This window comes from Pristis pectinata, chromosome 34 (genome assembly GCF_009764475.1).
Source record: "Pristis pectinata isolate sPriPec2 chromosome 34, sPriPec2.1.pri, whole genome shotgun sequence".
Lineage (NCBI taxonomy): Eukaryota > Metazoa > Chordata > Chondrichthyes > Rhinopristiformes > Pristidae > Pristis > Pristis pectinata.
The window spans coordinates 17,178,013-17,198,093 of NC_067438.1; the positions used below are offsets into that span (position 1 = coordinate 17,178,013).

Sequence of the window (20,081 nt, forward strand, 5' to 3'; positions counted from 1 at the left end):
TGTCCAGAGTTCCTCTACCTTTAAGACCTCAAAGAACCGTTTCACACGACAACATGGGACCCACAACAGTCGCACATTCCATCTGGTACAAACATACAGGAGGAAAAGCAACTCAGTCCCGGCCACAGGAGAGGTTACAGGTTATGTTGTAAGACTGGCAGGCAAGGTGGCCAACCTGACCACTGGGCACGTGTCGAGTGCAGCACATGAACACTGGTTAAAGGAGCAGAAACGGGGTCAGAGTAACAGGGCAGGGACGGTAACAGTGGGCTGTGAATGGTTCTGCTGACAGACAACAGAGAAAGGTCGAGTGAATGTCCCCCATAGAAGCTGCAGAGCTCGCCAGGGGAAATGATGGTGCGATTAAACGAATCCTTCACTTCCAACTTCACGGGCAGCTTCCCAGGAACATCGGTTTTCCAACGCACCGGTTCACCGTTGCCCCGTCCGCTCTCTCCCTGCGCACTGTTGCCTCAGCAGCAACCACTCCCCCTGTCTTCTCACACACCCCTCCCACGGATTGTGTGGTCCGTGTGTAACATCCCAAATGCAGCTCCTCCCTCACCACCGCCCCCCCCCGGTAGCACCGAGCTGGGCCAAGTACCAGCCATGCAGATCATTCCCACTTCGCCCAGAGTCCTGGTGGCTGCATCCTTCAAATCCCAATGTTGCCAGCGCCACAAACATTCCCGCACAGGGAGCTGGAGTTACACACTTTATTGGAATTCAGGATTGAAAAGCCTTGACAGTGAACCACAAACCATCACTCCCTCCCTCCCCAGCATAAAATCATGTTTCCTGATCTCCATGTGGTCACCACCACCTCCTACAGCCCATGGGTCACCGTGTCCCCTCCGTCCACTCCCCTCCCGCCCCCACCAGAGACAGAAGCCACTCTGGACAAGGGTAAACTTGACTGAGTAGATCTCCCATTCATCCAATCGTGAGTCTGACCAGATGTTGACCAAGGGCGAGGTGTTGACCGGGGATGTTCCCCACTAAACCCCTTCACTTCACTTCAACTATGATTAAAGCCATTTAGCAAAATTACAGTCCGGCTCCTGCAGTAAAATCAGCAAATTATCAGTATCCCCAAGCACGAAGATAAAAGCCCAAATCATAGGATCCCTGTTGATCATCATCAAGAGCCCCAGGATTACATTCTGTCCCCCCCCCAACCCAATCCCCTCCCCCACGAGATTTCTTCATCAACGTCCTGCTGTCCACTGGATCTCCTGCGGAGGGTCCTGGAGGAGGAGGAGGAGGGAGAGATGGTTATAGAGCGAGGCAGACCCAGGGACTTCAGCAGTCACCCTGCCCCCAACACCGGGAACAAGACCCGCAGTCACCCACGCCTCCCCGACACGGGGAACCGATCCCACCCACACACACCCACCGACACAGGGAATAACACCCATAGACATCCCCCGACACGGGGAATAATGTTCAGTGATTCCCAATTCTCAGCATCCACTACAACATAATTCAAGCATCCTCCCTCCCCACAAAAGATCAGTTGGGGGGGGGGGGGGGTAACCCTGGATACAAACACAGCTCCTGTGACAAAGTTCAAGAAAACTGGGGACTGGATTCCCTGTAATGGAGCTGAGCAGGAGGCCATTCCCAGGGTGAGGTGCTGTGGGGACTAGTTATAACCCATCCGAGAATCCTGGCTCCGGACCGGGGGTTCTCAGTTCCCAGGCTGTGCGGTGATGACAGAGCTGGGAAGCCCAACATCGCCCACGTGGTTCCTACCTCAGGCTGTGGCGGAGGAGTTGGAGGAGGATTCCCCTTTATCAGTCGCTGTGAACAGAAGGACAGGAGGGAAAACATTTAGTACCAACGCAGTGAAACACAAAGACAGATGTACACAGTACGGCGCTGTACAGACACAGGCACACACACAGACGCAGGAACGCACACACAGACACGGGCAGAACAACGGACACAGACAGGTGTGGGGTGCACAGGCACTCACACAGACCGACAGCCCTGGTTCCCTTGATCAGACACAGTGAACACAAGCACAGTAACACAACGATCCAGCAGTGATTAACGGTGAACTTACTTTTGGTGGGATTGTAGCCCTTCTTCTCCGCTGTAAAACACAGAGACAGTCAGTGAGAAAGCTCCCTCATCCCCAGCGTATAACCAGATGGATTCAGTACCTGCCCGGTGGGGTCTGAGCCCCGATCAAACCGCGGTCAAGGTACAAGTGGTGAAAGGAGAAACGTTGAACAGGACCAGAAGGGGCCCGGCCCAGTGTAACACCACCAGAGTCTCCCCACGGCAGACGGGACAAAGCCGACGGGTGACAGAGGGGGCGGTGGGAGGCTCCAGAGTCTCCATTTACTCTGATATCGTCCACCAGGTAGCGGTGAACACGCTGATGAGAGGCACAGGTGGGGCAAGTCGGGGGAAACTGTCCCCGGGGCAGAGGTGCCCAACACCAGAGGAGCAGACAGAGGACTGGCAGTGATCTGAGAGAACAATGTTTTCCCCCAGAGGGGGTTGGCATTGGGAAGGCACTGTCCGGTGGGGGGGGAAGGGGAGAAGGGGGGAGGGACTGGCTGAGGGGGGAGGGGGAAGGGGGGGGGAGGGGGAGGGGGGATAGTGACACCCTTGGGTACAGAGAGGCAGGGGTGCTGGGGTTGGGGGTTTTGCGGTGCTGAGAAATGCTGGGTTGACACCCCCTCCCCAGTCTCCCCTCCCCCAGGGGAACAGTCTATCTCCATCCAGCTCTACCTCTCTTCTTGTAGACGACGATTCCCACAGCGATCGCGATGGCCACCAGGATGATCAGGATCACGACCACAGCAATGACCGTCACAGGGACGGAGCTGGATTTCCGACCTGTTGGAGAAACAGAGAAGCAGCCGTGAGGAACAGCGATCAGGGTCCCTGGCTGTTCATCCGCCTCCCCACCCCACCTGTCCAACAGGCTGAGGGACCAGCTTCGTCAGCCCTCACCGTGTCCCTGCACAACTGAGCCCTCACCGTGTCCCTGCGCTGGGCCAGGCATCAGCAGCGAGCCCTCACCGTGTCCCTGCGCTGGGCCAGGGGTCAGCAGGGAGCCCTCACTGTCCCTGCACTGGGCCGCACGACCTCTGAGTGCATCTTACCGTGGAGCAGGACAAGTGGCTCGGGGAGACCCCGGTGCTCCACACGACAGGAGAACTGGGCCGTGTCCGCGGGGTCCACCCGCACGCTCCTGGTCAGCTGGTAGGTGCCGTCGTGATTGGGCAGGATCCCGTGGGAACTGGTCTCCTCCAGGACCCGGCCGTCCCGCAGCAGAGTCACCTCGATGGACTGTGGGTAGAAGCCGGTGGCCACACAGGAGAGGCGGCTGTCGTCGCGGGAGGAGGTGAAGGACACTTCGGGGCGATCTGGGGGGACAGGAGGCAGTGAGGGGGGAGCACACACACTGCAACACCCCCACACCCGACACACACTGTAACACCCACACACCCGACACCTCCACCACACCCGACACACACTGTAACACCCCCACACCCGACACACCCGCTCCACACCCTCAGACCCAACACACTCCCCCACACCCGACACACACTTAGACCACCCCCACACCCGACATACACTCTGCAACAACCCCACACCCGACACACACACCCCTCACACCTTCCCCACAACCGACACACATCCACCACACCCCCAGACCCTCCCCACACCTAACACACACTGTAACACCCCAGACAGTACACCCCCCCAGACCCGACACACACCAAGCAACCCACACACACTGATACATAAATACACACGCTGACCCCCCCATAACACACTGACCTCCCCCACACACACACTGACCCCCCCACACACACACTGACAGCCCTTTCACAAACCCCCCCCACACACACTGACCTGCCCACATGCACTGACCCCCCCCCAAACACACACTGAAACCTCCCACACACACTGAAACCCCCCCACACACACACTGACCTGCCCCACAAGCACTGATTGCCCCCACACACACTGATCCCCTTCAGTGACTCCCCTGCACACACTGACCCCGCCACACACACACACTGAACTACCATCACTGACACCCCCACACAGCCCCCCACACGCACACTGACACCCCCAAACTTACCACCCACACACAGACCCCCCACACGCTGACCCCCACCCACACACTGACACCCAACTCCCCCCACACACACTGACACCCCCACAGACCCCCACGCACTGACCCCACCCACACTGACCCCGACGCACATGTGCACGCTGACCCCCCCACACACACTGACACCTCACTGACTCCCCCGCACACACTGACACCCCCCGCACACACAATGACGCCCCCACACAGACCGCCCCCCACACACTGACAGTCCCCACACTGACCACCACCCCCCCACACACAGAACACAATGACAGCCCCATACACACACACTGACCGCTCCCCCCACACACACACACTGACCGCCCCCCCACACACAGAACACCCTGACACCCGCGCACACCGTCCCCACCCCCACTAACTGCCCCCCCCACACATACACAAACACACACGGACCCTCCCCCACACACACTGACCCCCCCTACACACACACAGAACACCCTGAACCCCCACACACCACCCCCCCACATACAGACACCCCCCCACACACAGCCACCCTGACACCCCCACACACCAACCCTCCCACACACACTGACCCAACACACAGACACCCCCACATACTGACCACCCCCCCACACACTCAGACCCCACCAAATAGAGAACACCCTGACTCCCCCACACACAGTTACCCCCCTCACACTGACCCACCCCACAGATACTGACCACCCCCATCACGCACAAACTGCCCCCCCACGCACAGAACCCCCAACACACACAGCCAGACCCCCCCACACACACAGAACACCCTGACAACCCCCGCACACACACTGACCCCCCCGCACACACACACCCTCCCACACACACTGACCCAACACACATACACACACACATCATGACCATCCCCCCACACACAGACGACCCTCCACACACACACAGACTGACCCCCCCCTGCACACTGACCCGCCCCCACACACACAGAACACCCTGACACCCCCACACACACTGACCCCCCCCCCCCACACACTGACCCCCCCGCCACACACAGAACACTGACACCCCCACATACTGACCCCACACACTCAGTGAACCCCCCACACCCGCACACTGACCCCCCACACACACTGACCCCCCCCCACACACACTGACCCCCCTCACCTGGCTGGAGGTCTCTCTCCCCGGCCAGGACATATTTCTGCAGCCACTCGATGCAGGTCTGCTCCAGGTACCCCTTCAGCTGCTGGTTCCCGGCCGTGTCCCGGTCCCACTTCTCCTTGGTGGGGACCCCCCAGGGCACGGGGGTCACCCACACCCCCTGCTCCTTGTCGAAGCTGATGAAGTCCGTCCCGTCCCAGCCGTACTGCGAGAACCCGGCGGTGGAGCCGTCCTGCCGGAGCTCACAGCCGTACATCTGCTGGATCGTGTGGATCCCTGCAACACACCGTCCGTCACCGGGGGGGGGGGGGGGGGGGGTCTCCCCGGGTGGTTCCCCCTCCCCCCCCTTCCCGGGTGGTTCCTCCCTCCCGCGTTTCCTTCCTTCTCCCCCCCCCCCCCGCAGGTGGTTCCTTCCCCCTCCGCCCCCCCTCGCCGGGTGGTTCCTCCCTCCCCCCCCTCACCCTCCCCAGGTGGTTGCTTCCCCTTCCGCTTCCCCAGGTGGTTCCTTCCTCTTCCGCCCCCCTCTACCCGGGTGGTTCCCCCCACGTCCGGTCCGGGCTCCCCACTCACCCCCGGTCTGGTTGGTCCGCTCCTGCAGGGTCTGGATGTCCACCTTGTACACCTGCTCCGTGCCCCGCATGTTCTGTGTCTCCCGCTCCCAGTACTCGGGGCCCTGACTCTCCGCCATCCACCGCTGACGGGGCACCGCCCGCCCCAACTCACTGTCGTAGTAATCGATCTGCTCCTCGTCCACATAACCGACCGTCACAAACTCGGGGACCCCCGGCCCCGGGGTCACCCCCGTGTAGAAATAACGGAGAGAGTGAGAGCCTGGAACCGGAGCAGAGAGTCAGAGAGACCGGAGACCCGGAGACCCGCGCCCCCGGGGGAGGGGGGGGACCCGGAGACCCGCGCCCCCGGGGGGGAGGGGGGGACCCGGAGACCCGCGCCCCCGGGGGAGGGGGGGGACCCGGAGACCCGCGCCCCCGGGGGAGAGGGGGGGGGACCCGGAGACCCGCGCCCCCGGGGGAGAGGGGGGGACCCGGAGACCCGCGCCCCCGGGGGAGAGGGGGGGGGGACCCGGAGACCCGCGCCCCCGGGGGAGGGGGGGGGGACCCGGAGACCCGCGCCCCCGGGGGGAGGGGGGGGGGACCCGGAGACCCGCGCCCCCGGGGGGACCCGCACCCCGGCTGCCACAGCTGAGGTACCAGAATGGAGCATAGATCATGTTCCTTTATTTAACAAAGGCATCAGCGATAAACCGGGTAACTGTGGGGCAGTGAGCCTGATGTCAGCGGTGGGGAAATTGTTGGAGAAAACCCTAGGGACAGGAATTGTGCACATTTGGAAAGGCAGCGGCTGATCGAGGTTATCAACGTGGCTCTGTGTGCGGCAAGTCCTGTCTCACTAACTTCATTGGGTTTTTCGAGGTGGTGGCTCAGGAACCTGATGATGTGTGTGGGAGATGTTGTCTGTATGAGCCGAGTAAGGCACTGACATGGTCCCGTGTGGTGGGCTGGTCCAGCAGGATGAGACACACGGGATCCGGGGTGGGCTGGCTACGTGGATCCAAACCTGGCCTGGTGATGGGGGCAGAGGGCAGTGCTGGAAGGAGGCTGTTCTGATGGACAGTCTGTGACCAGTGGTGTGCCGCAGAGACCAGTGCTGGGAGCTTTGTTGCTTGTAATATATATTAATGACCTGGGTGTGAACTTCAGAGGTTCAATAAGTAGGTTTGCAGATAACACGAAAATTGGTGGTGTTGTGGACAGGGCAGAAGGTTGTCCATCACTGCAGTCGTCTATTGAATGGATGGAAAGTTGGGCAGAGCATTGGCTGACGGAATTTAATTCCAACAAGTCCAAGGGGATGGGGTAGGGCATGCACCGTGAATGGGAAGCATGAAGGAATGTTGATGAACAGATCTACCTTGGGGTTAAAGTCCATAGTTCCCTGAAAGCAGCAAGGTGGTGAAGAAGGCTCATGGCATACATCTTAGAGTCATGGACCAGAGTCAGAGTAATACAGCTGATACAGGCCCTTCAGCCGAACTGGACCATGCCAACCACAGCATCCTCCCTGCTAGTCCCAGTTGCCCATGTTCAGCCCAGAACCCTCCAAACCCCTCCCCTCCATGTACCTATTCAAATGCCTCTTTAATGTTGCAATTGTACCCACCTCGACCACTTCCTCTGGCAGCTCATTCCAGGCACTCACCACCCTCTGTGTAAAGACGTTACCTCTCAGCTCTCTTTTAAATCTTCCCCCTCTTATCTTGTATCTGTGCCCTCTAGTTCTGGACTCCCCAACCCTGGGGAAAAGATGGCGACCGTCCACCTTATCCATACCCCTCATGAATTTATAAACTTCTATGCGGTTGCCCCTCATTCTTCTGCGCTCCAGGGAATAAAGATCCAGCGAGGCCGACCTCTCCCTGTAACTCAGGCCCTCCAGTCCAGGCAGCATCCTCGTAAATCTCTTCTGCACCCTCTCCAGCTTGACAACGTCTTCCCTATAACAGGGGGACCAAAACTGTGCACAATACTCCAAGTGTGGCCTCACCAATGGCTTGTATAACTGCAATATAATGTCCCTACTCCTAACCTCGAAGCCCTGACTGGTGAAGGCCAGGGTGCCAAACGCCTTCTTCACCACCCTATCTGTGCGGCCGCTTTCGGTGAACTGTGCACATGTACTCCTGGGTCCCTCTGTTCCACAACACTCGCCAGTGCCCTGCCATTCCCTGCACAAGTTCTACCCTGGTTTGACTGTCCAAAATGCATCACCTCCCACTTAACTCAGTTGAAATCCATTTGCCATTCCTCAGCCCATCTCCCCAACTGATCAAGATCTCCTTGTAAGTCACTGTGACCTGCTTCACCATCGTCCCCCTAATCTAGTGTCATCAGCAAACTTGCTAATTGTGCCATGTACATTTATATCCAAGTCACTTACATACATAATGGATAACAGAGGTCCCAACACTGACCCCTGGGGCACCCCACTAGTCACAGGCCTCCAGTCGGAGAATCAACCTTCAACCATCACCCTCTGCTTCCTGTCAGAGCCAATTCTGAATCCAGCTTGCCCCGAATCCCATGCGACCTAACCTCCCAGATCAGCCTGCCATGCGGGACCTTTTCAAAGGCCTTACTAAAGTCTGCGTAGACAACATCCACTGCCCTACCTTCATCTATCCCCTTAGTTACCTCTTCGAAAAACTCCAAAAGATCTGTCAGACATGACCTCCCACACACAGAACCACACTGACTATTCCCGATCAGGCCTTGACTATCTTAGTGATGGAAGATCCTGTCCGTCAGAACTCCCTCCTACAACTGAAGTCAGGCTGACCGGCCTGTGGTTCCCTGGCCTGTCCTTGCTACCCTGCCACACAGTGCAAGTCCCACCGGGTTTAACTTCCCAAAATGCAACACTTTGCACTTGTCCAAATTAAACTCCGTCTGCCATTCCTGGGCCCACTTCCCCAGTTGATCCAGATCCTGTTGTAACCTTAGACAACCTTCCTCACCGTCCCCCACACCAATGGTGTGATGGTGTCACCCACACATTGCCTGACCACACCCCCGACACTCTCATCCAAATCATTAACATATATGAGGAGACCCTTTAGATTGGAAAAGGTTCTTCCACAAATTATCTCTGAAGACCAGACAGGATTTATTCAGAATCATTATCTACATTTTAACATTAGGAGATTAATTAATATTATATATACCCCTTCATCCCAAAGCCCAGAATGTGTTGTTTCACTAGATGCTGAAAAGGTGTTTGACAGAGTTGAATGGGAATAGCTATTCACTACACTTCAAAAATTTAATTTTAGTCCTAAATTTATATCTGTGATTAAAATGATTTATTATGCACCTATGGCTTCAATACTTACTAATAATCAGAGGTCTCCTTTGTTTAGGCTTTGTCGAGGAACTAAACAAGGCTGCCCGATAAGCCCTTTATTATTTGATATTGCTTTAGAACCTTTGGCTATTGGTCTTCAGGATTCTTCAAATATATGTGGTATTACTCGTGGACAGAAGATTCATAAGATATCTCTTTATATGCAGATGACTTGTTACTTTATATTTCTAATCCAGATGAATCTATCCCCGCAGTACTATCACTACTAGATCAGTTCAGTGTTCTTTCTGGCTATAGATTAAATTTTAATAAGAGTGAACTTTTTCCATTAAATATGCAAACCCCAACTTATAGCCAATTACCTTTTAGATTGGTAACTGACTATTTTATGTATTTAGGTGTTAAAATTACTAAGAGACATACGGACTTATTTAAAGCTAATCTATTGCCTTTAATTGACCATGTTAAACAATTATTTACTAGGTGGTCCCCACTGTCTCTATCATTGGTAGGCTGAATTAATGCGGTTAAGATGGATATTTTACCAAAATTTTTATATTTATTTCAAGCGATTCCAACTTTTTTCCCGAAATCTTTTTTTTGACACTATTGATTCTAAAATTCTTTCATATATTTGGCAGAATAAAAACCCAAGGCTAAGTAAGAAATATTTACAAAAATTAAAAAAGGATGGTGGTATGGCCTTGCCTAACTTTAGGTTATGTTATTGGGCAATCAATATTAGGTATTTAATTTTTTGGATACAAGATTCAGATGTAATTCAACACCCCAAATGGGTCCACCTTGAGTCCCAATCAGTCCTTGAATGTTCATTAGTTTCTATTTTAGGAGCTTCACTCCCTTTTGCACTTACCAAATTGAGTAAACATATGACTAACCCAATTGTTAAACATACAATACGAATATGGTTTCAATTTCGTGAATTTTTTGGATGAATAAATTTAACCTGTCAAGTCCCATTTAATCTAATTTTTTCTTTCAACCATCCAGAGTTGACTCAGCTTTTTCCATATGGAAAATGAAGGGAATCGTATGTTTTGTGATTTATTCATTGATAACTGTTTTTCATCTTTTGAACAATTGTCTAATAAATACAATTTGCCGAGATCACACTTTTTTCGATATTTGCAAATTAGAAATTTTTTAAAAGCCACTATACCCTCTTTTCCCACACCTTACAAAACTGAAATTACGGAAAAAAATTTTTGATTTTAATCCTTATCAGAAGGGCTTGATAGCAATAATCTATGATTTAATTATGAAAATTCGTTCAGAACATTCGTTCAGGACAAAATTAAGAATGAATGGGAAAGTGAACTCCAGACACCTTTACCTACAGAGACTTGGAAGAAAATTCTTCATTTAGTTAATACACCTTCAATGTGTGCCAGACACTCGTTGATACGGTTTAAGGTAGTTCACAGGACCCATATGTCAAGAGATAAGTTAGCTCGTTTTTATCACCATATAAATCCGATATGTGACAGATGTAAATCGAATGTGGCTTCTTTGACACATGTTTTGGTCCTGTCCTCTTTTGGAAAAATACTGTAAAGATATTTTTAACATTATTTCAAATATATTGAAGATTGATTTACGACCTCACCCTATCACTGCAATTTTTAGTTTACCAAGGATAGAGTCTGGCCAACTATCTGCCTCTGCTAACCATATGATTGCCTTTGTTACATTAATGGCCAGACGATCCATTTTGCTTAAATGGAAGGATCCAATACCCCCGACTACTTTTCAATGGTTCTCTCAAACTATATCATGTTTAAACTTGGGAAAAATGAGGAGTGGTACTGTTGATCCTTCGCTTAAATTTGAGGAAGTTTGGAGTCCATTTATTCAATATTTTCACATGATATAGATCCCCTTATAATAACCTTTCAATTTAGAGGAATGGAGTTGATGACATAATATTGCTCTGTTTCTACTGAGAAATTTTAGTCCAGTTTTTTTCCTGTTTTTTTAAAACAATTTTTTCTTTAGCTTAGTTTGGTTTGATATATTGTTTATAGTTTTTCTTATTGTTTTGGGTTTTTTTCTTTATTTTATATTTTATAATAAATCTTTTATATTATATTCATTCACTAACAGATCGTTGGATCTACAGATTTTTAAAATATTTTGTTCTTTATGATTATCCATGTCATGATTGTTCTCCTGATCTCTTTGTATTACATGTATAAACATTGATATATTAATCTGTATTAATTTGAAAACTAATAAAAAGATTGAAAAAGAAAGAACATATATGAGGAGACCCAGCACTGATCCCTGATGCACACCCCTGGTCACAGGCCTCCAATCTGAAACACACCCTCCACCCCCACCCTCTGCCTCCTTCCAGCAGGCCAATGTTGGATCCAATTGGCCAGCTCACCCTGGATCCCACATGATCTCACCTTCTGGACCAGCCTACCACGTGGGGCCTTGTCAAAGGCCTTGCGAAAGTCCATGTAGACCACATCTACTGCCCTTCCCTCATCAATCCTCTTGAAAAAGTTCAGTCAAATTCCTGAGACACTATTTCTCATGCACAAAGCCACGCTGACTATCCCCAATCAGTCCTTGCCTTTTCAAAGGCAGGCAGATCCTGTTTCTCAGAATTCCCTCCAGTAACATTCCCACCACTGATGTTAGACTCACCAGCCTGTAGTTCTCTGGCTTGTCCCTGCAGCCCCTCTTAGATGAAGGCAGAACATTGGCCACCCTCCAGTCTTCTGGTAATCACCTGTGGCTATTGGAGGGGAGGTGTGGGGGGGGGGGGTCTCTGTAGGGGCAGGTGGTGGGCAGGGAGGTCTCTGCTGGGGTGGAGGAGGTGGGTGGAGCTGTCTTCAGGGGCTGCAGTGCTGAGAAGGTGCTCTGTCAATGTCTCTTTCCCTATTTCTGTGGGCTGACAGAGAGCTCGGGGTCTGGTCTGGTGGGGGGAGTCACTGACCTCCCAAACTGTGACATCTCACCCTCCCAGCTGATGCAGGCTAGAACAGACCTGGATCTGGTCCCCACTGGTGTCCAGGTGACCTTTGCATCTGCATGCCGTGAGCAGTGGGCACTGGGAGGCAGTTGTGACCACAGTGAGGGGTGTGAAGCCCCAAGGAAGGGCCAGTGTTGGTGTGAGCTGCAGGGAGCAGGCCGGGTGTAGAGTGGTGTGAAGCTTTCTGACTGTGAATGCTGGTGGTGCCTGGCCCTGTAAATATGCTCAGCATCAGCCCCCCAGTGTCAGCAACAACTTTTTCTCACTCCCCCCCCCCCCCATTAAATCTCATGTAGTCCCAGAGCACAGGCCCTTCGGCCCACAGTGTCCATGATAACTCTCCATACCCATCCTCATTAATCCTGTTTACCAGCACCAGTCTTGGCGATTTGTGCTCATCTGGACATCTCTCCCTCCGCCCTGCTGATGGAAGCCTCTGCTCCCCCTCCCCTCTCCAAACCCATCCTCAACTATCTCTGCTCCAGGGAGAACATCCCCAGCTTCCCCCACCCCACCCTATAGCTTCCCCATCTCAGGGAGCACCCTCACAGACTCTCCCATCGTTCCCAGGACCAGAGACCAGTCCAGTGTTTCACCGTGGCCTGACTGTTCCTGTACCTCTCTGTGAATCCCGGGAGCTTCACCAACCGCCCTCAACAGGCCCTGAGGTACAAGGGACGTTGTGTTCCCACACCCAGCTCCCTCTGGTCTGCACTCCCTCCGCTCCACCATTTCACCCGTCAAACCTCCTTCAACAACAGAAACAGAAAGAGCTGGAAACCCTGAACAGCTCGGGGCAGCACCCGTGGAAACAGTTAATGTTTCAGGTCAAAGACCCATCCTCAGAACTGGGAGGGTGAGAACAGTTTCCACCTGCAGAGACGGGGTGGAAGGGATGGAAAGGACAAGTCTCTAACCCACAGCCCCTCCTTCACTCTGCCAAGGTGCCTCTCCTCCTACCTGCCTGTACCACATTCAACCTGCCTCCCACTGCCCAGTCCGACCCCCTGCCCGCCCTCTGGCCCTCCAAGCTGTGTAAATGCCCCCTGCACGGCCATGTCTCACTCCTTCTCGTGTCCGGGGAGAGCAATACCCCAGCAGAGGCACAGAGGGCTGAATGGGCTCTTCCTGTGCCACCCCATAACCCCCTCCCCCCCAGTGCTGACCAGACCTGTGGTATCCCACTGTCCACATGTTCAGTGACACTGTTCAGGCCCAGGTCAGCGAAGGGGCGAGGTTAACCCATCCCTCCCTCCCCCCCAAACCGAAACCCACTGAGAGGCTGGGCGGTGTGGGACCCCTCAGCCACTGACCGGGGTCTGGGTGCCCAGCTGACCACCCCCACCCCCTCTCCACTGTCACCCACCTGCGGAGACGCCCCCACACAGGAGGACCAGCAGGATTAGTCGTAGCATCGTTACTCCCTCCCGATCAGTGTTGTCCCGAGTCTCCGAGCCCTCCGCCGGTGCACAGCACGATCCCACCGCTCCGCTCGCCGCTCCCGGACGATCTGCAGACTCTGCGCGGCGCCGGGCAGGTTCATCCCCGGAGTGCACGCTGATTGGTCCGTGCTATGTCCTCGTCCAATCATAATCCGAGCCGGCTGTGCGTCATCGGTGTCTGGGCAGAAGACGTCCGAGGAGTTTGAGTCTTTTGGAAATAAAGTTCGAAAATATTTCATTCTGTCCAATCAGGGGAGGAGTTAAGATCACGTCATCAGTTGCCGGGAGGATGGAGGGAGCGGAGTTTGTAATGACGGAAACCGAAAGTGTGGGAGCAGGAGGGCAGGGACAGACCCTGGGGACACGGGCTAGTGTCAGAGACCCTGGGGACACGGGCTAGTGTCAGAGACCCTGGGGACAGAGACCCTGGGGACACGGGCTAGTGTCAGAGACCCTGGGGACAGAGACCCTGGGGACACGGGCTAGTGTCAGAGACGCTGGGGACAGAGACCCTGGGGACACGGGCTAGTGTCAGAGACCCTGGGGACAGAGACCCTGGGGACACGGGCTAGTGTCAGAGACCCTGAGGTCAGAGATCCTGGGGGTGAGACCGGGGGACAGACACCCTGGGGGTGAGATCCCGAGGGCACACATCCTGGAGACAGAGATCCCGGAGCAAAACATAATCTGCTGGAGAAACTCAGCAGGTCGAGCAGCATCTGTGGAGGCAAAGGGATAGCCAACAGTTCGGGTCAGAACCGCGTGTGTAGAGGGGGGAGAGCCTGTGTGGAGAGGTGAGGTGGGGGGGGGGGGGGGGAGTGAACAGGGCTGTAGGTGATGGGTGGATCCAGGTGGGGGGGGAGGAGCTCAGAGACAGAGGCTGTGGGTGAAAGATGGAACCAGTGGGGTAGGGGACAGGAAGGGTGGCCCAAGGAAGGAGAACCCCAGGCAGACAGGTGTGTGAGATGCTGGGCAGGTGGGAGCAGGTGGGGGAGGGGAAAGGAACTGGGTAATGGGAGGGGGGAGTGTACAAAGGGAGAGAGAACCTGGCTGGGCAGGTAGAAGTCAGAGGGGAACACATAGGCTAACGGTTACCTGAAATCTGAAAGTTCAATGTCCATACCTTCAGTTGTAGACTGCCCAGGTGGAATATGGGGTGGTGGTCATTTGTATTTGGCCTCCCAATGGCAGTGGGGAGGGGCGAGGACCGACGGGTTGGTGTGGGAGTGGGGAGGGGAGTTGCTGTGACATGTGACTGGAAGCTCGAGATGGCCGTTGTGGACAGAGCACAGCGTCTGCCGGTGTAGAGGAGGCCACATCGGGAGCACTGAATGCAGTCAAATGGGTTGGAGGAGGCACAGGTGAATCTCTGGTGGTGACGGAGGAGGAGGTGCAGGGTCAGGTGTTGCACCTCCTATGGTGGCGGGGAGGGGAGGGGAGGGATAGCAGACAAGGAGGGAGTGGTCCCTGCAGAAAGCCTGAAAGGGGGGGGGGGGCGGGGTGCGGTGCGGAGGGAAACTTGTGGCTGGTGGAAATGGCAAAGAATAACATGCTGAATGTGGAGGCACAGATCCTGGGGAGTACATAGCGTGGGGACACAGATACTGGGGCATGGACCTGTCAGTGGCCCCACAGGCAGACACTTCGGGAGCACGGACCCCGAGAGCACACATTGTGGTCCTAGCCCTGTGGCACAAACCCTGTGGGTACGAACCCCATGGCATAGACCCTGGGTTTATGGAGCCTGGGATGCAGACAAAGGGGCAGACCCAGTGGGCACGATCCCCGCTGCCCTGCCCTGGGCTTCACTCACCGCCCTCACTTCCTGACTGCTGCCTCACGCCCAACAGCTGGTGCTCCGGGGTCCCTGGGCTCCAAATCTGCAGACTGTGCAGAAGAGGCAGGGGGTGAACTGTGAACAAGGTGAGAAGAGGGTGTGGGAACGGGTGGAGAGGAGGCGGGTGGTTTAATCCAGGTAAACGTGCCGTGTTACATTTCTAAAGGTAAAATATGAACAATGCAACATGCAGCAGGAACAGAGGGACCTGGGGGTACGTGGGATTCCTCTGCTCCTTTGGTCATCAGAGAGCTCGGGCTTTAATTTCCCTTCCCTCCCCATGTAATATACCCAGACAGTAGGTGAAACATCCCCACTGCACAACCCTCCCATTGTTCAGCTACAGGTTTCTCTACCAAACCTTTTTTTCCAGTTTACCCGGGCTGGATCTTCCTCATCTCATTGACTATCTTTACTTTAGAATGGTCTGTATCCCTTTCTATTGCTAGTCAAAACTTTATGATATTATGATCAGTGTTTACTGGATGTTCCCCACTGATACCTGCATCACCTGGTCCGCTCGTTCCCCAGAACCAAGTGCAGCAAAGCGACTTCCTCACTGGGTCAGAAACACATTGAGTTCCTCTTGAACACACTTCCAACACTGCTGACCATCTGTTACCACCCAATCTCTATCTGGGTAGCAGAAGGCCCCCCCAACCCATTATCAATACCCTGTGCTCTCCGCCCCCTCCCCCAAATTACCCATACTCTGTGGGTCTTGCACATCTCTGCAATTTCCTTGATGGTCCTGATGAAGCATCTTGACCCAAAATGTCGACCGTTTATTTCCTTCCGAAGATGCTGCCTGACTGGCTGAGTTCCTCCAGCATTTTGTGTGTTGCTGCAGTTTCCAGCATCTGCAGAATCTCTTGCGTCTTTGCAATTTCCCCATCTTCCCCTTGCTCTTCAACATCTTCCCCCTCCCTCCCCCAGCTCCAGTTATCAGTCTCTAGAAGGTCCCACTGGTGCAACCTCTCCCCTACTGTTTCCCCAATCTAAACAGACACATTCTGTCCTCGATGGTTCCAGGACACCCTCTCCAATCTCCTTAACATACTGACCCTCCCTCCTTCCCTCCCGTCCCTGACTTTCCCCAACACCCTGTATCCAGGAATATTTAGATCCCATTCCCACCCTTTTGCCCAGCTCACCAACCACTTAATACACACGTTGTGTTGTGGCTGTGCCCCATGAACCTATCCTGGACCTCCCTGGGTTCTACCTCAGTCCGGGCCAGTCTAATTACTTCCCATTTCTTGTCATTTTGCTCTTTCTCATCTTCTGCTGCTTTTCGATACTGTCTTCCTGTGCCCAACACCTTGGCAGATGAGCTTCAACCTCCCCGCACCGCTCTAGTGTTGGGTTCCTTGAGGAAGGTGTTACTGTATTGGAAGCAGTTTGGAGAAAGTTTGTTGGACTAGAATTGTTGGTGGGGGGGAGGGGGTTTGTCCTGTGAGGAAAGCTCGGACAGGCTGGACTTGTCCACCGGAGTTTAGTTCCTGAATGGAACATATGAGGTCCTGAGGGGTGTGGACAGGGTGGGAGTGCAGAGGATGCTCGCTCTTGTGGGACAGTCTGGAACAAAAGGTCACCGTTTACAAATGAGAGGTTACCACTTAAAACAGAGATGAGGTGAAATGTTTTCACTCTGAGGGCGGCGAGTCTCCCTCAAAAGGAAGCAGAGCCTTGGGTTATTTCTAAGGCAGAGGTAGGTGGATACTCGAACGGCAGGGGGTGAAAGGTTACTGGCGTAAGGGTAATGCAGGGTTGAGGTTACACCAATCAGCCATGACCTTATTGAATGGGGAGCAGTCTCAAAGGGCTGAGTGGCCTCTGCCTGCTCCCGATTCGTATGCACACCAACACGATCAACCCCAACAGCTGGAGGGAGCTCACTGGCACAGGGATGGAGAGCAGCTGTTCACTGAGACTAGATCCAATCCTGGTCTGTATTCGCGACCTTGGAACACGGAGCTGTGGGCTGTCACTGTTTCCTGACCCTGGTTCCCAGCCTGGTCTGTATTCCCGACCCTGGGACACAGAGCTGTGGGCGGTCACTGTTCCCTGACCCTGGTTCCGAGCCTGGTCTGTATTCCCGACCCTGGGACACAGAGCTGTGGGCGGTCACTGTTCCCTGACCCTGGCTGTGAGTTTCAGCCTGAGCCAGAACACGTGAGGTACACACTGGAGTGGGTGAACTGGGAGAAGGTTCTGAAACCAGCCAGAGGTTGCAAGCCTGGGGTGGGATCCATGCCAACACGTGTTTGAGGGAAGCAACTTCTGGGAAGAGGCTGGAGAGCAGCCAGGGAGCAGGTTGGACTGTGGACGGTGACGGGGAATTCCAGGGAGTGGATTAGCAGCATGTTGACCTCATCACTGCAGCCTGCTGCTGTTCCCATCTCCACAGCAACAGCTCGAAACTACCCCGTCCCGGGTCCCCGTACACAGGCCCGGGTCAATGTACACAGACCCGGGCTCCCGTACACAGCCCCGGGTCAACGTACACAGACCCGGGTCCCTGTACACAGACCTGGGCTCCCAAACACAGGCCCGGGCTGCCATACACAGGCCCAGGTCCCCGTACACAGGCCTGGGCTCCCATACACAGCCCCAGGTCCCTGTACACAGGCCCGGGTCCCCATACACGGGCCCGGGCTGTGCACACAGTGAGGGGGCAGGGTTCTAAATCTTGGCTCAGGACCAGTGTGCGGGGGGAGGGACTGGCGGGGGGCGTGGGGGGTTCTCACTGCGGGGAGACAGAGGGAGGAGGGGATGAGGCTGGTTACAGAAAATCAAAACTCTGAGAGGTATTTCAACCATTCCAACCCTCCCCCCTCCCTGTCCCTCCACTGCCCCTCCCTGTCCCCTCCCTCCCCCTCTCCATCCCCACCCTCCCCCTCCCTGTCCCCACCCCCCTCCATCCCCACCCCCCCATCCCCACCCTCCCCTCTCCATCCCCACCCCCCATCCCCACCCTCCCCTCCATCCCCACCCCCCCATCCCCACCCTCCCCTCTCCATCCGTACCCCCCATCCCCACCCTCCCCTCTCCATCCCCACCCTCCCCTCTCCATCCGTACCCTCACTGTCCCAATCCCCCCTCTGTCCTCACCCTCTCTGTCCCCATCTTCCCCCCATTTCACCACCCTCACCCTCCCTGTCCCCACTCTCACCCTCTCCACCCTCCACCTCCCTCCCAATCACCACCCAACCCCTCCCATCACCATCCCAACACTCTCCCTCCGTGTCCCAACCCTCCCCCTTCCCCCCCTTCACTGCCCCAACTTCCCTCTCCCCATCCATTGTCCCAACCCCTCCCTCTCCTCATGCCTGTCCCAACCCCTCCCTCTCCCCATGCCTGTCCCAACCCCTCCCTCTCCTCATCACTACCCCACCCCTCCCTCTCGCCGTCCACACTCCATCCCCTGCCCCTCCCAAGGCCAAGGGGAGGAGATAAATACATCACAAGAGTTGAATGATCTCAGTGACTGAGCCTCAACCGCTCTCTGGGGGGAGAGACTTCCAAAGATTCACCACCTTCCCTCCTCCCAGCCCACCCCTTATTCTGAGACGGCCCCTAGACCCAGACCAGTCAGCCGGGGGGAATCTCCCTCTCTGCATCCAGCCTGCCAAGCCCTGTCAGAATTTTGTTGGTGAGCTCTCCTCCCATGCTTCCAAACTCTGGAGAACACAGTCCCAGTTGATGTGATCTCTCCTCATTCGGCAAACCCACTGACCCTGGGATCACTGGTGAAACTGTGCTGCACTCCCTCTGTGCCCAGTACATCCTTTCTGAGGTAGGGAGACTGAATCTGGGAGCCCCATGACCTCTGCACTTTAATCCCACAGCCCTATGACCTATAACACCAACAAAATACACAGAACACTGGAACACTCAGGCAGCATCTGTGGAGGCAAAAGTGTATGTCAAGGTTTCAGGTCTAGACCCTGCATCAGAAAGCAGGGTCTAATGCAGGGTCTGCACCCGAGACTTTGACACACCTATTGCCTCCACAGATGCTGTTCGACCCACTGAGTTCTTCCAGATTCCAGCATCAGCAGTCTTCCGTGTCTTCACCCCCCACACCAAGCTTTGTCCAAGCCCTGAAGTGCTGCCCTTTAGCCCGTGTCCTGCTTGGAGCTGCTGGAGGCAGCTGGGTGGAGGTTGGGTCAGGAAGGTTGACTCTCCCCCCACTGGCGCTGCCTCACCAGCCGAGCATTTCCAGCACTATCTGTTTCAGATTCCAGTTCCAGCTTCACGTCAGTGTCGGATGGAATGACTCAGCCTCACGCCCCGGTCACAGGGAGTTTCCCGGGGGAGGGGCTGCCGGATGGCACCGTCCAATGAGACTTGGCCGGACATCACTGTGACAGGTACAGTGGTCAGGCAAAGCTTAAACCAGTCCTCAGCTCTGTGTGTGTGTGAGAGACAGATGGAGGGAAATGGTCAGAGAGAGGACGGTACAGAGAAAGTGAAAGAGAGAGAGAGAGAGAGAGAGAGAGAGAGAGACAGAGAGAGAGACAGAGAGAGACCGAGAGACAGAGAGAGAGAGAGAGGTACATTGGGCAGGAGATGGACAGAGAGAGACGGAGAGACAGAGCAGGAGAGAAACAGATAATCAGAGAAAAAGGCAGGGAAAGAGACAGAGAGAGAGAGATGGGGAGTGAAAGAGAGAGAGACAGA

The 20,081-nt window shown here is 54.7% G+C and overlaps 1 protein-coding gene across 1 annotated transcript in view; it reads right to left on the minus strand.

Moving 5' to 3' along the window:
* Positions 1-702: 702 nt before the first annotated feature.
* Positions 703-20,081, minus strand: part of LOC127585911 (class I histocompatibility antigen, F10 alpha chain-like) — a 603,397-nt gene continuing 584,018 nt past the window's right edge. Inside the window, exons 2-9 of the mRNA XM_052043651.1 lie at positions 13,483-13,600; positions 5,804-6,064; positions 5,237-5,509; positions 3,123-3,386; positions 2,746-2,853; positions 2,069-2,098; positions 1,756-1,803; positions 703-1,247 (exon numbers count right to left, since the gene is read on the minus strand). Coding sequence (XP_051899611.1) covers positions 1,757-1,803; positions 2,069-2,098; positions 2,746-2,853; positions 3,123-3,386; positions 5,237-5,509; positions 5,804-6,064; positions 13,483-13,531 — 1,032 coding nt within the window. The 5' untranslated portion in view covers positions 13,532-13,600 and the 3' untranslated portion in view covers positions 703-1,247; position 1,756. The remainder of the gene's footprint in view (positions 1,248-1,755; positions 1,804-2,068; positions 2,099-2,745; positions 2,854-3,122; positions 3,387-5,236; positions 5,510-5,803; positions 6,065-13,482; positions 13,601-20,081) is intronic.